The 18,400-nt window shown below is 51.0% G+C and overlaps 1 protein-coding gene across 2 annotated transcripts in view; it reads right to left on the bottom strand.

Annotated features, from left to right (window-relative positions):
- Rasgrf1 (Ras protein specific guanine nucleotide releasing factor 1) overlaps window positions 1–18,400 on the bottom strand; it is a 107,676-nt gene that overhangs the window by 89,038 nt on the left and 238 nt on the right. For both annotated transcript variants that reach the window (XM_048792930.1, XM_015480209.2), the window contains exon 1: window positions 17,463–18,400. This exon is cut by the window's right edge. In XM_048792930.1, coding sequence (XP_048648887.1) covers window positions 17,463–17,738 — 276 coding nt within the window. In that variant the 5' untranslated portion in view covers window positions 17,739–18,400. The remainder of the gene's footprint in view (window positions 1–17,462) is intronic.

Raw genomic sequence — 18,400 nt, 5'->3', positions numbered from 1 at the left:
CCTCCCCCTGAAACACTGACCCTTGGAAATCTAACCATGGAGAACCAAGCCAAGGAGACCTCTAGGCCTGAACCCACCACCAGGGACCTCTGGTTTCTGACAGGGGATGGCACTTGCCTCTGGCCCTCACACTAGCACTAGGGCTCCTGGAGACTGCAGAAGGCTATTGTAGGACCCCACAGACATCTTCCTCTTTGCCTCCCCAATGTCCCCACAGGTAGTTTCTTGTCCACCCATCTGTCTGACTTCTGTGTGGCCTTGCTCTATCTGGGTAACCACTGCTCTAGGTAGGCCACAGTCTCCTAGCCAGTGTCCTGCAGATGCTGTCCTCCTTGGAGACAGTATCTAGACCCAAAGTGACTGACAGGCTGGAAGTTCTGAGCCCCACTGAACACACAGGCCAGAGATTCAGATATTGGGGGAAGGTTTTTTTCTGGACCTGAGGTTTGGCCTGGTTCTGTCTGGTGAGGGCTGTCTGTGGACACCCCCTTTACCTCACTCACAGGACTGACTTCTCCCTGCTGCCTTGGAGCCTCGCTCTTCAGCTGAGCATGGACTTCTCAAGGCCAGGACCTGGGTCGGCTTCATCCAGGGTCTCCAGAGCACCACATTGTGCTTGGTCCCCAGTGAATGCTAAGAAATGGCTGAAGAAAGAGGGAATGAACAGACCCTGAAAACTTCACCCGACTCTAAGGTTCTGACATCTCACTCAGGTGCCCAGGACACTGTGGTCCTTCTGTTGTCACCCTCACTAAGATTAATAATGATACCAAAAACAAGCTTCCTGAGCATGTGCCATGTGCCCCATGCTGCCAGGTGTGGCTGCTTCTCTCAGGGACACAGGGCCCTGTAGGGAGGGCAGGAACTTGAATTGATTGCCTTTAATTAGTGGGGATCTGGGGTCATTTTTTTTTTTTTAGTACCAATGTAGAATCACTCCAAGTAACCCAGAGCCCAGGGGGTGGGCACTGTGGGTGACAGAATTTTCTCTGTGCCAATCTATTTCCTGCACAGAGTGGAGAGGTTGGGCAAACTTCTCAAGGGGAAGCAAATTCTGTTACAGTGAGAGAAAAGGGACATTTTTGTGATGGTGTGAGAACAGTAAAGGTTATGGATGTCCTGGGGTTTTAAAAGTAAGGGAACGCTAGAATTGGGGGAAAACTGGAAAGTAAAGCAGCCAGGGCAGCTCCCAGGGTGGAGGCTAGGTGGGATGTTGTATCCTTGGCCCAAACTGGGTCACAAAACTGGATTGTTCCAATCCTGAGCCTTCTGGGAGCTCTCCATTCCAAAGTCCCCCCAAATCAACAGGCTATCTAAGCTGTCACCGACCCAGCCTTATGCCTATGGAAGGTCAGAAACCTTCTATTGACTCTTATCAGGCCCTCGAGTTCCCTGGTCCTCACTCCCTCTTCTCCTCCTGCCAATATTTATGGTGAAGATCTTGAGCTTTCGCCAATGTTACAAGAATTTTTTTTTAATATTTATTTTTTAGTGTAGTTGGACACAATAGCTTTATTTTATTTATTTATTTTTATGTGGTGCTGAGGATCCATCCCAGGGCCTCACACATGCTAGGTGAGTACTCTACCACTGAGCCACAATCTCAGCCCGTTACAAGAATTTTACAGTAAAAACCCACATGTGTGACCACCTAGATTCTTGCACTATACTCTGACACTCTCAGGTAACCTCCAGACATGCTCTTGGAGCACAATCACTCAGGCGGAAGACTGCCCTGCAGGGGTTGGCACAGACACCCTGAAGGCCATAGAAGTCACCTCCCCACAGGAAGCTGTGTGTGGTCCTTGGCTGGAGCAATGCCCCAGCCCCCTGTGTCTGCTACTTCTGAGCTCACGTTTGGCTCTGTTCAACTGTTTCTGACCTTCCATAGGTGTGAGGCTGGGACGGTGACAGCTTAGGTAGCCTGTTGATTTGGGGGGACTTTGGAATGGAGAGCTCAAAGAAGGCTCAGGGTTGGAACAATCCAGTTTTGTGACCCAGTTTGGGCCAAGGATACCACATCCCACCCTAGGAGCTGCCCTGGCTGCTTTACTTCAGTCTTAATTTCTGCATGGGGCTGGAAAAAGGGAGGGTGTCTCCATTTGGAGGAACTTTATTTCTTATTGAAATAAAGAGGTGGCCTTAATCACTGGGGGAGGGGGGTAGGTTCATCTTTCTGTTTTAGATGACAACAAATGAAAGGCGTTGGGCACAGTGTTATTTGAGAACTGCTATTGTTGGTGCCACTTGCTAGCTGGGTGACGGTGGGCACACAGCTTGATGGCTTTCAGTTTCTTCATCTAAAATGGGCATTAGAAGGGTTCCTTCCTTTCATGACTGCTGTGAGGCTGAGAGAACACTAGTGCCTAACAACTAGCAAGCACCCTGCATGTTCACTATAGTCCTATTTTATTAATATCTTTATAATATTCTCCTTGGCAACCTTGGTTGGACAGGAGAGCTGAGCCTAATTCAAAACACAGGTGACTTCTCAGTTGGTATATTCTTCGTGGGCTTAGGGTAACAATACGATGCTCTGCCAGGCCTTAATTCATTCTAGACATTTTTGGCAAAGGTTGGTACAACATCAAAAAACCAGTTGCAAAGTTGTGGAGGGTCTGAAGTGCCCATTTCATGGGTGCCTGATGGCTGCCCAAGAGCAGGTGGAGGTCAGGGCGTGCCCTCCCCCGGGGTGTGCAGAACCCCTCTCCTTCTCTGCTGGTACCCACCCCAGGAGGGCAGCTGCACCCTCCAGTGGGGCTTGGATTGGGTCCTGCCCTGGGAGGAAAGATGGAAGGCAGAGGGATATTGGTGCTTGAGATGGCATTATTGCCTTCAGTGGTGACTCTGGGGTCCCAGGGAAAGGCTGTCTCCCCTCTAAGGGAGCAAGGATGCCTCTGGCTTGGATGAGCCAACATTCTAGATGGAACCTGCCTCGTGGTTCTTTGAACCTGGAGAGGTATCATGTCCACCCCTCTGCTCTTTCCACGGTCCTCTATCTTCTCTCTCTTTTTGTGTCTTGGTTCCTGCCCATTTCCTCTCCACCTGCACCTCAGGTATCTCCCCCTATCCCAATGTCAGTCTGGGCTGGGTCTACTTCCCCTCTTGTCTCAGGATAAGCCTGGGTTTCTGCAGTCCTTGGTGCCAATATCCAAGAAACTTCCACCTCCCAGAGCTCTGGTTCCTCACTGCTCAATAAGCAGGACTGTAACACTTGTCTCGGTCAACTGTACACAAGTGGTGTAAGTCATGAAAAGTAAACTTTTCACATCTTTTACTCTCTGAGTGATTGATCATTCACTAAGCTGACCAAGATGTATTATTCAGCCTCCTGGAAGAAGCCAGTTCACCTTCTGGCTTGATTGACAACATATACACCACAGGGCAAGTGCTTCCAGAAGGGCACAGGTGTTCCTCCTAATCAGCTCTTAGCCCATGTCCCTCACTATGGCTTGGGCAGGCTTCCGTGGGCTCCGGCAGCCCTGCCCATTCCCACCCAGGCCATATTTGCCTCTGCAGTGGAGAGTCTGCATCGTCTGCTTATCAGTGATATCTGGGAACTTAAAGAAATACTGATGCTTGAGCCCCTCCTCAGACCCAGGAAAGCAGAGTGTGGGGGTGGGACACTGGTGTTACTTACCCACCCCCAACTGGTTCTGTTGTCACCTGGTGCCCAAAGCCCCTGAGGGAGGAGCTCTGTTTGGCACCAGATCAGGCACTTCCTCCTGCCCCCTCACCCTCTCAGAGACCTACAGACCGGGATACAGCCACCAGGAGCAGCTGTGGAAACCTGCCCCAGAGTCACCCAGTCGGGGGCTCCTGGATTCTGCAGCAGACATGGAGAGATCAGACTGGGCAGCTGTGTGTGCTGAGCTCCAAGTGTGGGGCAGAGACAAGAAGGAAGCAGAGCGTCTCAGAGAAGGAGCAGACAGGAGCCAACGTCACTAGAGTGATGGGGACAAGGGCAAGGCAGGGCAGGAGGGTTCCTTCTCTGTTTGGGTTCCAGTAATTTCTGCGGTAAGCATTTTGCTTAGGCTGCTTTGAATGGGCTCATGTTCCTCTCAAAGAAATGATTTCTGACTAAGAAATACCTCTGAAGCCTGGCACCAGGCCTTGGCCTGTTTATGAATGGATTACCAAAGGCATGAGCCCAGCTTATTAATTAATTAATCAGCTAATTAAGAGCTAATAGCATAACCACAAAGTAGGTGGCATGAATTTGCCCCTCAGGCATGGGCAGTGGAATGAGTTGGAACGGGTTGTTGGTGGTCTTTTCTTCCTTTCTTTGTATTTATTTATTTACTTTTTTTTTTTTTTTTTTGCAGTACTGAGGATTGCACCCAGGGGTGCTCTATCACTGAGCTTTTAATTTTTTATTTTGAGACAGGGTCTCACTGAGTTGCTTAGGGCCCCCTAAGTTGCTGAGGCTGGCTTTGAACTTGTGATCCTCCTGCCTGAGCCTCCTGAGTGGCTAGGATTACAGGTGTGCTTGACCACGCCCAGCAGAATGGGCTTTTCATGAAAGAGATCTTGATTCTTCAGAAAGAGCTGGAAGGCACTGAGCAGTCCTGCAGTCAAAGACCTTCTTCTGGAATTTATTCCTCCATGGAACCTTTTTGTTTTCAATTTTGGAGAAAAATCTATCCACATTCTGGTTGTCGGTGTGAGGGTGTTAGGAGTTCACTTTGGAGCCCTGGATTGTGGCCTATGCCAGGGTTTGCAGTCATCAGACCTGGGTTCAAATTTATTATTTAGCCTTGGTTTTCAAAACATGTGTTTACTTCCATGAAAGTTCCCTTTTACAAAACCTATCTCACTGGATTCTTTAAAATAGATACTGTTGTGAGGCCTGGTTCAAAGGGCTCACATTCATACATGTGTACACATATGTATATACACACAGCACGAAATTCAGTCCTGTCCTGAGGGCGAGTGGAGGGCTTGTAGGCAGAACGGGGTCACAGTTGTGCTAAGATCTGGGGTTATTATGAGTTAGCACTTTTTGGCCTCCTCTTCCTTCTCATCTTCACTTCCTATTTCTTTATCATTCCCTCATTCACTGGCCACTGAGTGCCTGCTCTTTCTTTCTTTCTTTCTTTTTTTTTTTTTTTTAGTTTTGGCACCCTGGATTGAACCTAGAGGTGCTCACCCACTGAGCTGCATCCCCAGACCTTTTTCTTCTTTCTTTCTTATTTGTTTGTCTGTTTATCTATTTATTTATTTTTGAGACAAGGTTTTGTTAAGTTGCTGAGGCTGGCCTCCAACTTGTGATCCTCCTGTCTCAGCCTCCCAAGTCACTGGGGTTACAGGTGTGTGCCACCACTCCTGGCTCCATCTGTTCTATAAAATCTCTTTACTCTGTGCCTTTTCCCCATCCTCACTGCCACACATCGTCTTCTGTCTGGATGAGTAAGCAGCCCCTCCAGCTCCCCTGCCCCTTCTGTTGCCCTCTCCTATTCATCCTGCCTTTGGGAATTCAGACCCAAAGTCTGCGGCTCTGCTCGTTGAGTTACCCAGGAGGAGGGGTGGGCTGGGTCTGGGTGAGGATGGGCATTATGGCTCTTGGGCAACCCCATCCCTTACTGTTCCCACCCTGTTGCCCTGGTTAGGTGGGGCTGGCCTCTCCCCCACCAGGTCCTGGTTCTTTCCTTCCTGGTTGAGTTTTGGGCTGAGGTCCCAGCTGGCCCTGGCCTCAGCCAGCCTGCTCAGCCAGATGCTGCTTGATGTCCCAGTGCAGAGAGCAGCTGTGCTACAGGGAATCTCATGGGTGTGTGTGTCCCATGGTCTGGAGTCCACCCTCACCTTTCTTCCTTCAGTAAGGGGACATCCATCCGGGATCCCCGTCATGTACTCCAGCTCTCAGGGACAGCCACCTGTCCTCTGGCTCTTGCAGGCTATCCTGGGAGCATCTTCTGGCCACTCTCACAGCTTCTACAACACAGTGCAGGCTCATCAGTGCTGGCCTTCCCTGTCTGGCTGCACCCCCCTGCGCTTGGAACCCAGCGGGGAATTCACTGGGGGTAGGATTTCCTGCAGGACCTACTTGATGGTAATATCTGTTCTCCAGGTCACTGGTGCCCCCACACAATCCAGGAAGGACCCGCCTGCCCTGCCACTCACCCCTGTTTCATCTGATATGCCTGACATGGGGTCAGGAGCCCACCTCAGGACCTCCTTCTGCCTAACCTCAGCCCCTAAGTTCTCAAGTCCGAGTCTCCCAGGGCCTTGCTTGCTGCACCAAGACCCCTGCTTTATTCCCGAGCTGAGTGCCTGCCCCAGGACCTTCCAGATCCTGGTCTCTTGTGGAGGTCCAAGCCATGAGTCCCTTCAGCCTGCAACCCTGCCCAGGATGAGGCCTGCTGCTAGGGAGCAGCCCCCTGTATGCCATCCTGTGCTCCACGGTGCTCCCTGCCTAGGCCACCAGGAGAAGAGAGGACCTGGGAAATAACTGCAGTGCCAGAGCTTAAAAGCTCTGTGACGGTCTCTCCCTCAGAGTCAGCCTCAAAGCAGGCCTTGTTGGAGCCCAGGACTGCCCGCCGAATGGTTTGTTTTAATGTGCAGTATATGACTCGGTGCCCTGGGAGCCACGGCCACAGATGAGGCAGGTCCTGGTGACCATCACACTTGGCTGGTCCTGCACAGACATCTTCCAATCTATCATTGTACCCCAGGCAGCCTGCCCTTCACCTCCCTACCCCCCAACCTCTCCAGATGTTTGCTAAATGAAGGTCTAAACTCCAGTCTGAACGTGCCCTTCAGCTTCTGCCCAAAACCTGGTTAGAAATGATCTATGCAATGTATGATTACATGACCTGTCAAATATCATGTACCACCAGACAAATGAGAAATTATACTCCATTTATGTATGCTGTGTCAAAATGCATTCTGTCATGTACAACTAATTAGAAAAATATATATATAAAAGAAATGACCTATGCAAATAAGTATTTATTAGTTGCAGCTTTGTTTGCAACAGCAAAAGACTTCAAATTATCCAAATATCCTTCAAGAGGAGACTTTCTAAAAACACTATAGTACAGCCACATAATGGAATACCATGTAACTACAAAAAAGAATGAGGACAATCTCATTATACTCACAGAGAATCATCCCACTAAATAGTAAGAAAAACAAGGTGTAGAACAGTGTTTATACTATATCACAATTTGTATAACAATTATGTACACGTGCATATATCTGGGCATATATTTGCATACATATGCTCTCTGGGAGAAACTGGTAATGATGACTGCCTGATGAAGCAGGAGAGGAAAGTGCACTGTCACTGTATACTTTCTTGTATCTGAATCCTGAGGCGTGGGAATGTGCTACCAATTCTAAAATTTTAAATAAATGAAGGAACTGCTGTTTGAGTGTGTGATGGATGTGGAGCATCTTCTGACCACTCTCACAGCTTCCATTCGCCAGGCTTCAAACTGTGCCATGCACTGTGTGGTCACCAGGACCCTCCTCACTCGACCCCATCAGTCTAGCCTCCTGAGTTTTACTAGTCTCCACTGAGTATGCTCAGCAAGCTCTGAGATCCAGCAGGAAAAGCTGACAGGGGCAGGCCCCTGCTTTTGCAGGGTTCTGCCCTCAAGGTCAGCCTCTTTTCCCTGTGGATCCTTCTCATCCAAACCCCTAGAACATAAGACTCTTGCTCATTTCATCCATGAGGCAGCGAGAGTCTAACTAGCCTGTTTCCCTGTTTGCCCTGGCCACCAGGAAGCTCTCAGATGTAATAACTCACCTGTCCTCACCTAAAGCCTCGCAGTACTTGCTCTCCTCCTGAAACTCTACCCAGCCTCCCTCTGTCAGTTCCCGCTACCCGCAGCTCTGACCAGAGGTAAAGGGAGCCCAGCTGGCAACTAGTATAACTGAGGGCAGGGAAGGCCCATTGACGGAGGAAAGAGGATGGAAGGGCACTAGTGGGTTCACGATGACGGGGCCCGGGCAGGCTGAGCAACTGCAGGTGACCAGCTTCTTCCAAACAATGTCACTACCTTAAGTCTGCGTAAGAGCCCAGGAGGCATTTAAACAAAGTTGGTGATATTTCACTATGAAGTCTGACAGAGGAAAAGTCAGGCTAGGCCAGGCCTCTCTCCGCATTTATAGATGGATTTTTGGAATACCAGCTAAGGTTGCTAAAAATTCATCCCTTCAGTCTTCTAAAACCAGTTTTGAAAGGCTTTGATTTTAAGATCTGAATTGGGTTTTCTAATTTGAAGAAAATCAAAGTTCAACCAGGAGGTATCTTTTGGAAAATTAATTATCTCATTTTCCAAAGGAAAGAGACTGCATTAGCCCTGCAGGATTAAAAAGATCTCATCTTTAAAATAAAAGTTGCTTAATTTAACAATCAGCCTGAAAGTCTACGGACCAATCAACCCAGAGCAGGGAAGTCTGGTTCAAGTTCTGACTCTGACATTTAGCAGCAAGAACCCAAAACAGACCCCCAACAGCTACCTGTGTGGAGAGGGAACTCCACTCATCTGAGTGTCCTCTGCCCAGTGAGGATCATGTCTTTCTTGAGTGAAACTGCAGTGACCGCAGGGTTACTCTGCTGGCTGACTGGATGGTCAACCAGGTGGACTTTGCAATCTGAAACAGTGCTTTGTCCAAGTGCATGGCTGGCTAGGAAGCTGTGGTGGCAACATCCTGTGGGAACACAGGATGAGACCCTGACATTCCCCACCTTTGCCCCAACCCAGGCTGGGGCACAATTTTAATACCCCTGGGGTTCTAGATGGTTTTAGTGGTACAGCAATGTGCCAAAGCAATGGATTCCATGGTGCATTCAAAAGACTTGGGATGAGAGCAAAGGGGGCCCTTTAGTGCTCCCCAAATTCAGGCCCCTGTCACTGCTCGGTTCTGTAGCCTTTGCTTGACTGGCCTCCTGCCTCCCGATGGGTTTTTCTCCCATTCCTTCCCACCCTTCAGGGACCTTCCTAACAGAGATGGGAAAGGCCCCCTCCTGCTCAAAGTCCTGGCGACTCCCCACTATGCCTGGGCAGGGCCCAGGCTCTGCAGCACCACACACAAGCTTTGGGGGTGGTTTTGGCCTCTCTCCTATCTGACATGTCCTGTCTGACATGTCCTTTTCTTTGTGGAGTCTTCCTGGTCTCTCCAGCCTGGGGAAGTGCCCTTATTAGACTCCCCTAAACTCCCCTGCCTGCACTGCCTGATCCTTATCTGTTTCCCACCTGCCCATCACTGGACAGTGAGCTCCTCCAGGGCAGGTCCTTTGCCCCCATCCTCCCAGTGCCAGGCAGTCACAGGCAGGGCACCTAGGAGGTACTGGTCAATTCTTGTTGAGCGAACACTACCAATGGAGCGTTAACAATCTCACAATGACACCTCAGCCTTTAAAACCCCCTTCCTTGTTAATTTTGGTGAGCCCAGTGGCCAAAATGCTTCCGTGGCACTTGGTCAAGGATGACAGAGTCCCTGAGCTTAATGAAAGGAAGGCAGATCTGGCAACGGTCCTGCCCCTTGAAGCATGAGCAGAGTTAACTCCGCACACTCTCTGCCTCCTCATTAACCATCACGAGGGCTCTTTGCCTTTATCTCCAGCTGCTGTGTGTGTGTGTGTGTGTGTGTGTGTGTGTGTAATGATCAGATTTGTGCTTTAGGAAGATTGTTCTGATTGCAGAGAGGACAGTGAGTTGGGAAGACAATGCATGGGGGAGATGGCTAAATGTGCTCTTGGGAACCCTGGCACTCTGCTCTTCAGGTACATGGTAGGTCTGCTCTTCCCCTTCTCCTCAGATATAAGCCTGTCCAGTGAACTGTGCTTACAGTAAATCCCTCCTGGTGGAAGCTTAAAAGCTAAAGACAGATCTGCCACATTCCCTCCCTGCAGCCGAGGTGATCATGAGGGCTGGTGTCAGAATGAAGCCTCCACGAGCCTGGGCCCCTGAGCAGTCACCATGAGCATCCTCCTCCTGCCAACTTGCATGGGACATAAAACACGAGCAGGAAACATATCTTAGTCGTGTTCATGAGATCTGGGGCTGGTTGTTACTGCAGCACAACTCAGCTTGCCCTGACCAGTACACCACAGAGGAGGCTACTGTGTAAGTGCAGATGTGAGATGATAGCATTGAGGGTGCAGGAAGGGAGGGACAGGAGTGGATGGAACAGAGTGCTATTTTGGAGGTCAAATGGCAGGGTGGGTGATGGTGTGGCTGCAAGGGAAAAAGGAGTTCCCTGCAGCAATCTTCTTTCCTGGCTTTAGGGGCATGGCTGACTCTGACTTTTTCAGGAACTCACAGGTTTCTGAGCTAAGACTTGCATCCTCTCTTTATATTCAGGGTCAGGGCTTGGTGTGACTTGCTTCAAACCTGCCAGAGACCTGGGCAACCTGTGCCATTGCCTCTTTGAGGAAAAGCCTTGCTATCATAAAGGCAAAAGCTGAAGCTGTAACTGCCGCAGTGTGCTGCTTCTCACATGGAACCCAGTTTAACATAGAGATGGGGAAACTGAGGCTCAGAGAACTTGAAAACCTTCCTAAGACAGGAGGTGGCAGAGCCAGGATCCACAGCCAGGGCCGGAAACCCACAGCTGGAAATCCCTTATGCTGCTTCATCGTCAGAGGCAGAGGAACTCCTCGGTGAAGGGGCTGGAGTTGGAAATGGAGGCTGCGCACTCCTCTCTGAGTGGGGGACGGGGCGTGGGGGTGTCTGAGCCTCCCAGCTGCTCCCTGCACGACAGTCGCCCTCACGGAAGCGTTTGGGCGTTGGCAGTGTTCTGGGCCCCTGTCAAGTCCACGCGTCACCAGTGCTCCTGCATAAACATCAGGGGGCTGAGTTCTCTTCTTGGCTGCGTGTATGCGGGCACCAGCTCCAGGCTCCCACGGATTCCAGGGAAACCGGACTGTGGGGTGTGGATGGCTGCCTTGGAGTGTTTCCCCTTGATCATGGGATTCAGAGTTGCAAGATTTCCACCCAAGCAGAAACAAAAGCCACCTTCACAAGTCCCAGGAGTGGCTCTGACATATTTTCACTTGCTGTTAATTCTTTTTTTCTCCATCTATCCTGGCAGAGGATGGGAAGAGCTAGTCCCCCAGCAGTCTTTGTGTTTTTTTTTTTTTTTAGCAGTGCTGGGGATGGCACCCAGGCCCCACACATGCTAGGCAAGAACTCTGCCACTGAGCGACATCCCCAGCCCCCAGCAGTTTTTGTGTTTGAAGAGCACAGGCTCCAGAGTCGGGCTGGGTGCCAGCTTCTCCACGTATTTGCTCTACAACTTTGAACAAATTACCTAACATCGGTGAGCCTCAGTTTTGTCATTTTGAAAATGGGGCCACAGTGTTAACCTGATAGGGCTGTTGGGATAATTAAGGGAGATACTGTGTGTAAATCATGCACTCTGGTGTCTGGCACCTGAGAAAGGCTTAATAAGTTGCATTTATTGTTATTATTTAGCATTTTTGGCCTTGTGTTTGAAGCATCCTACCATAAAATTATACACATTTAAACCTGCATTCATAACACGTCAGAACTGAAGAGCATTTAGTAATAATTCTGATGAAGATATTAATGCTTTTTAAAATCATTAATAACGATGGGTTCTTAAGTGGAAATTTAATAATCAGTTAAAAATGGGGCTGCTCTGATGGTGTGGGGGTGTGGCCCCCAGGGCTCCTCTGATGGAGGCAGGAAACCCATAGGTGGGGGAGGGGGGGCTGGACAACCTGTCCACAGCCACGGTGAGGGAGGGAATTTCAAACCCTACTCTTGATGCTGCTTTGGCAAAGCCTCTGTGAATTGGGAGCCACAGGACCTGCCTGCCAGGGTTGAGACGCTAAAATCGAGTGTGGATGAGCCAAGGAGTTCACCTTCCAACAACAGCCGCTCCTAGAGAAGAGGCAGCAGGGGCTGATAGCCAAGAATGAAGGCAGACCCCCAGGGACCAGGTGAACCTCTCTGCCCAGCTGGCTCTGCCCTGGGCCAGCCACGTGGCCTCGTTCCCTGGGCTCTGGGCAGCAGGGCAGCCACCTGCCAAGCCTCTGAACATGCCCTTTCATTTGGTCCATCCCCCTCAACACAAACGCCACTTTCCTCCTGTGGCTTCATTTGCCTCTGTAAACATCCTCATCACGTCTGCCCTCAGGCTTCTCAAAATTGACCTTCTATGATGGGACTCATCATCTACCACTGCCCCAAGCCAGCTCCTCCTCTGTCTGACCTTTCCCTCTCTGCTGGCGGTGTGCCTCTGTCTGGTGGCCTAACGCAAAATGTGGACATCAGTGCTCCCGACGTCTGCCCTATACCATCCAGTGGGAGCACGGGTCCTGCCAATTCTCCATGTGAGCATCTCTTGATGCAATCTTTATCCTACACCTCCATTCCTTTTTCCTTTCAGGGTTTCTATACCTGTCACCTGGACTCAGTTACATTAATCCCTGATGTGCTTCCTGTCCCTGCTGTCTTATGCTCTCCTGATGCATAGTCTAGTTCTAGTGGGGAAATGGCCATTCCCAAATGGCCAGCCGAGTGCATGACATCATCATGGACTGTAATGACATCATTGTCACTGCTGTGAATGAAGACAAGAGGGCTATCTATGAATTCAACGAGGGAATCCCGGAGCTGTGCTGGCTTCTGTGGGAGGAGAAGAGTCCTGCAGAAGAGGCAGGAGGAGAAGGGGCTATTCATCCAAAGGACATGGGGGCAGAGTGAAGATCACTCCAGGCAGAGAGAAGAGCTTCTTCCAGAGCTGCTAGGAAGGGTAGGGGAGGCCTCCTTGGGGAGTTGTGGACAGAGGAGAGAGGGGAAGAAGCAGAGGGTAACTGGGCTGGACTAGAAGGGTCAGCAGGCTGGATCTCAAGGGGTCCTCCAGCTAGTGGCTGGCAGAAGAGAGGAATCTGAATGTACTCACCATAAAGAAATGATGAAAGTTTAAGGTGATGGATATGCTAATTACCCTGAGTTGATCGCCACCCAATGTATATATGAATCAAAACATCACATTGTACCTCACAAATATGTACAAATATTATGTGTTATTATATGTCAATCAAAAAATTTTTAAAGGATACGATGATAATAATAACAAAAGCACACTCTGGCTGCTTGCTGCCAGGAGCTGAACTGGGCAAGGTGGGATAAGGATGAAGCAGGTCAGCAGGTGGCCCTAAACTCCTAACCAAGAAGGGGCGCTGGGACAGTGTTGGGCTCTTTGGGAGGGAGTGTTCCATGCACTTGGAGGTTACTGTGGGGTGAGCCTAGACGGAGAGCACCCCACTCAACCATGGGCACTTGGAAGACGAGGATGAAGTTTTCTTCTCTATGCCTGGGGGACCGAGCCCAGGCCTGGCACAGAGAGCAACTCTGGGCACTGCATGAATTAATGACTGTGAGAATTTAGCTTAGGCTGATTTCCTGACCTCTACCCCACTGTCACCAAGAAGGAGGTGGGGAACAGATTTTTACTTGTCCCATTTAAGGCACAACTCCATTTCTGCTGGGGAATGATGTAGGGAGATGTGTACCCCATACAGTAAATCCTGGACCCCACACCTGTGGGGCAGTCTTTCTGGCTTCCTATGGGTACAAGTCCTCTAGTCTGAGCTATTGGCACCAACAGTGTGCCAGTGTCCCCGTCTTCCATGTCCTGAGGGATGCTGCTTTTAGAGCAACTTACTCTCCTACGTTCGGGTTTGCATGTTGCTGATTGGCACAGGGCTCGAGTGTGCTCCAGCTCTGGGAGGGTCTGCTCTGTGCTGACGCCAGCACAACTGCCAAGAGAGAAAGCCAGAAAATGAATCTCTGCCACTGCAGTGCTGGGTAGCCACTGAGGAGACGGTTTCCTCATCTGTAAAATGGGCATAGTCAAACTCTCCAAGCTGTTGTGGATCTGATCCTCCAGGCCAAGAGGACAGTGTCTTAAAATGATGAGGATGGCAAGTACAGGGCTTCATCTCTTCTCCAGGAAAGGGTGGACGAGAAGTACTAAGAGGTCCCCAGTTTCCAGAGCCTCTGTTCACATTGGGTTCTAGGCTCTGACTGCTGTGTTTCCTCTGTCCCAGGTGAGTCAGGAAGAGCCTGACCCCTACATTTTGATCTCCATCTGGGTGGGGAAGTGAGGGGAGTGCTGGGGTTGGTTTGGTTGGGTTTTGCTACAAAGCAATTGGAGCTAGAAACATTATTTCAAGGAGCTTGGAAAAGCAAGTGTGGCATGACTCTACTCTGTAGCAGAGTATGGAACACCAAGGGCCAATCTCTACCAAAAATGAACTCAAAACTCTAAATCCATACCACCTAGGCCTTTGGTGTGTGGGCTGCAGGGCTGCAAAGGAAAAGAGGTCGCGACTGAGCAAGCTGGGCCCAGGCCAGCGAAGTGCTTGTAGCTGTCATGGGAAATGGCTGTGCCAATCTGACTTCATGAGACCCTCAGATCCCAGGAAGACGCAGTCAGACCAAGCTGGGTGCAGCCAGGTGGACTGCATTAGGTTAGGATGGAGCAGGTACTCAGCACCTGGGTCCCAAGGCAGCCTGTGTATTCCAGAATTAGAGTATCTTCCTAAGTTGAGGTGCCCGCTCTTATCTTCCCCAGGGGCCCAGGGCTTATGACAATCAGCTTCTTAGGCCTAGGTTCCAGCACAGGGCCCAGCACCCAGTCAATCCTCAGGATATGAAATATAGAATTAATAAAGGATACACCAACAAGTCCTGTTTAATCATCATTTTCTGTGCATCTACTATGTGCTTCATCCCTGACTCTGTCACTGCCATTTGGGGGTTCCCAGCTAAGACTTGTTCTCTCTGTCTCAGAAACTATTCTTGGTCCTTCAAGAAAGGAGCTGTCTGTTTGGACTTGGGTAGAAATGATGCCCTACTAAAAGCAAGTCTTACCAGATACTAGCTAAGTCAGTCCAATTGATGGTTTCTTTGAGGCCTATTAGTCGCAGGCACTCCACCACAACCCCAGTGGGTTTTAACTCAAGGATAGGATTCTTGTGAGCTCAAACCTGTCACAGGGTGGCCTGGAGCCTCTCACACTGGCTCTGTAGCTTGTACCATGGGACACCCAAGTCACAGAGAAACGTGGAGCCGATGCTGGAGCCATCAGTTTTACTCAAAGATTTTTTGGGAAAAGTTGTGAACTTTTGTACACAGGTATGGGCCAAAGGAGCAGGATCTACTTTCCCACATGTATCAAACTTTCTCTAGAGTTAAATGAAACATCGTTATAAGCATATGAGATGAAGCATTAGTCTTTAACAAAACTCTGTGCCCAGCTTGTTGGCACTAGATTATCACCTGCTACTCCCAACCCTACTCTCTTCACTGGTGTTGGGAGGGCTCCTCTTGAGAATCCACCTGAGGATTTCTGGGGAGATGGCTCCGAACACATGTGCATATCATCGATCTGTTTTGCACTTCAGTCCCTACATGATCCATTGCTAGCATGATTCAGTACCCAAACCAAGAAAGAGTTGGGTGATCTGGAATCAAAGTGGTGTCTCATTTTCAGGAATTCTTAGACAGTGGGTGAATTCTAGGTCTGATCCTGCTAGATTTGATCTGTGATGTTGGGTAACTCCCTTCCCTCTTTTTGGTCCTCATTTTCCTAGTCTGTAAAATGGGAAGGGTAGGTGGTGCAATCTCTGAGTTCCTTTCAGCTTTAACATCTAATGACTTCAATAACCCTGCCCGCGTGGATATAATTCAGATTGAAGTGAAATTTATTTAGATTCCACTAAAATGTACTGTGAGCATATTTTCATATACATTATTTAATTTAGTATTCTCAAAACCTCAGAAAGATCTGTGTTATCTCCATTGTACAGATTACAAAATAGAGAAATTTAGTTTGTTAACTGAAGTCACACAGTCAGGAGGTCATAAAGCTGAGATTCAGTCTCAGGTCAGGCTGTGTTCATGTCCAGGGGCATTCAGAACAGATACTGTGAGCCCACACAAACTCAGCTACCCTGCCTCTCCCTCCCTGCCAGCCCAGGAGTTCAGCCATGGAGGGAGGCCTTGGTTGGGGCTGGGGCTGCAGGTCACTGGTAGATGCAGGTGTACTTTGGCTGGAGAAGGGTAAGTTAAGAAGGGTTTGAGAGCCAAGTCTCTGGCCCAGCCTGGGTCTCTTTCCCAGCGACTCCTTTCTTAGGCTCTGTTTGAAACTGGCTGTTCTTTCCATCTTTGCCATCTGGCTTGACATCCCCAGAGACCCATCCTCAAAAATTCCTGTCCACACTGAAACCATCTTCTAACACCCATGCTCTGAAGGCAAAGAAGGGAGATGTGCCAGAGAAATAGAGCTCAGATCCCTGTCCTGACAATTAGGTGGGAGACTTCAAACAACGCTTCTATTTCAGCCAGTTCAATTTCCACCAGTCTGCAGGCAGCAATGGCTTTTGCGATCTGATTTCTCAAAATCTTGGTGTGGCCTCAACTCCTGCTATGCCACTGCCTAAGTGAATCTCTCCCTTTGGACTTCAGTGTCCCCCAATAACTTGCTGGTTGGGCTCCATAGATGTCAGGTCCCTCCCAGTGTTGACATTTTAGGACCCACTACCATTTACTTTATCTTCCCGGAGTCAGGGGGGACCAGACGCATTTGAGAGCACATCAAGCTTAAAGATACCTCTCTCTCGGGGAGTGTTCCTACTAGGCGGCTGCAGGTGCCCCTCCTCCCTCCCTGCCAAAGATGCACCCCTCCCGGCCCAGACACGGGTAGATCCAGGCCTGGCCCTTTAGCCTTGCAGCTCAGGAAACGCGAGCGCAGCGCTAGAGCCGCGACTGCGGCGGCGGCGCAGGGGGCGGGGGAGGAGAGAAGCGCCCACTTGTCCTGCTGCCTCCGCAGCCCTGGCTCTAGCCCCGGCGCATTAGCGCTGTCTTTGGAACCCCCAGGTTTATTGCTCTGGCCAGGGGCAGGGTGGGAGTCCATAGCCTCTCGATCGCACGAACCTACCCCTGTGGCCCCGCAAACCCCCAACTCAGCGGGAGCTAGCGCAGGTTGCTCTTGGCCCTCAGCTGCAGTGAGACAGGGGCCCGTGGCACTTGGATGCCTCTGTCTCGCCCTCCCAATGCCCAAGCACAGGGAATTACACCTCCTCCGGTCTAGGGCAGACAATTTGGTCTATCACGGCTGGGGAAATGGGGGCGGGGGCATCATTTTTGGCAGAACCTGAGTCCAGATTTAATGTTTCAGTCTGTTCCTTCGTACCCCGGTTCCCTCTGCATCTCCAAGTCTCGGTCCCTCTGACCCCGTCTCCCACAGCGCTCATCCGGCGAAGGACAGCCGCAGCCCTCACCTACTCCCTGCCCGCAGTCCCTGCCCCCTCTGCCCGCCGCAGGGTCAGCCTCTCCTCCCACTGAGACGCCCAGAGCGGCCAGGGTGCGGAAAGTAGAGGGGCCAAAGTTCAATCACAAAGGCTGGTCAAAGGCCCTGAACCCAGAGGGCCGCGGTCAGGGGTCTGGGAGGTCAGGACCGCGCGCTCGCCTCACCTGTTTCTCCAGCGGCTCCTTGGCGGAGAGCGCCGGCTTGGGGGAGGGCGCGCGGTCGCAGACGCAGCCCTCCAGCAGGTAGAGCCCTGAGGGCCGAGAGCTGGAGTCGCTCTCGAAGTAGAAGAGCAGGTTCTGCAGCAGAGCAAACCACTTGGTTTGCCATTTTGTGTTGTCCGAACTCCGCTTGCTCAGGTAGCCTTTGCGCGTGCCGTCCTTGCGCGCCAGCAGTCCCAGGGACGCGACGTGGCCATCGTTCAGCCGGATCCCCTTCTGCATGGTGCTCAGAGGCCAGCGAGACCCCACGCGCTTACATCTTCTCCGCGCGGCACCCTGCAACCCCCAGTCTGTGCGCGCCGCGCTGCTTCTCTCAGGCGCTCGCTCGTTCCCTCTCGCTCTCCCCCCCCCCCCAAATATCTACACTCTGGGATCTAGAGCTGAGCGGAGGCTTCTTCAATGTAGATGTATCATTCCCCGCGTAACCTCTTCGCTTCGCAGAGCGCTGAGGCGCGGGAGATGCCGCCCGACCCTCCCCCGGTTCCGGGCAAACTGAGAGACTGGCGATCTGCGCGCTGGTGAGGGGCAGGCGGAGTCATGTGACGCCGATCCCTCGAAGAGCCCGTTTCAGCAGCGCGGACAGGGACACACGCACGCAGCCCCGCCGAGGCGCAGAGCAACGCGCAGGCTGCACCTTGGAGCCTCCTCCCCCTCCACGGACACACACGCGCACACGCACTCACACAAACATTGCCCTCCCTCCCTCTCCTGGTTTCCCCTTCTCCCCTTTGGGTGTTAAAAAGAAAATCAGATCAATTTTCGTTTAACCCAGTGGAACCCCGGAGGCTCGCCATCCCGGGAGTTTGTGTCTTTGCGTCTCGCCGCGGCGCACTGTAGACCTAGGGTTAAGTCTCAGTTGTCATTTTGTCCTCCATAGGCTCCCC

Source organism: Marmota marmota, unplaced genomic scaffold, assembly GCF_001458135.2.
Source record: "Marmota marmota marmota unplaced genomic scaffold, marMar, whole genome shotgun sequence".
In the NCBI taxonomy this organism is placed as follows: domain Eukaryota; kingdom Metazoa; phylum Chordata; class Mammalia; order Rodentia; family Sciuridae; genus Marmota; species Marmota marmota.
The sequence above is the reverse complement of the archived record's forward strand: the minus strand, read 5'-3'. Positions and strand labels throughout refer to the sequence as shown.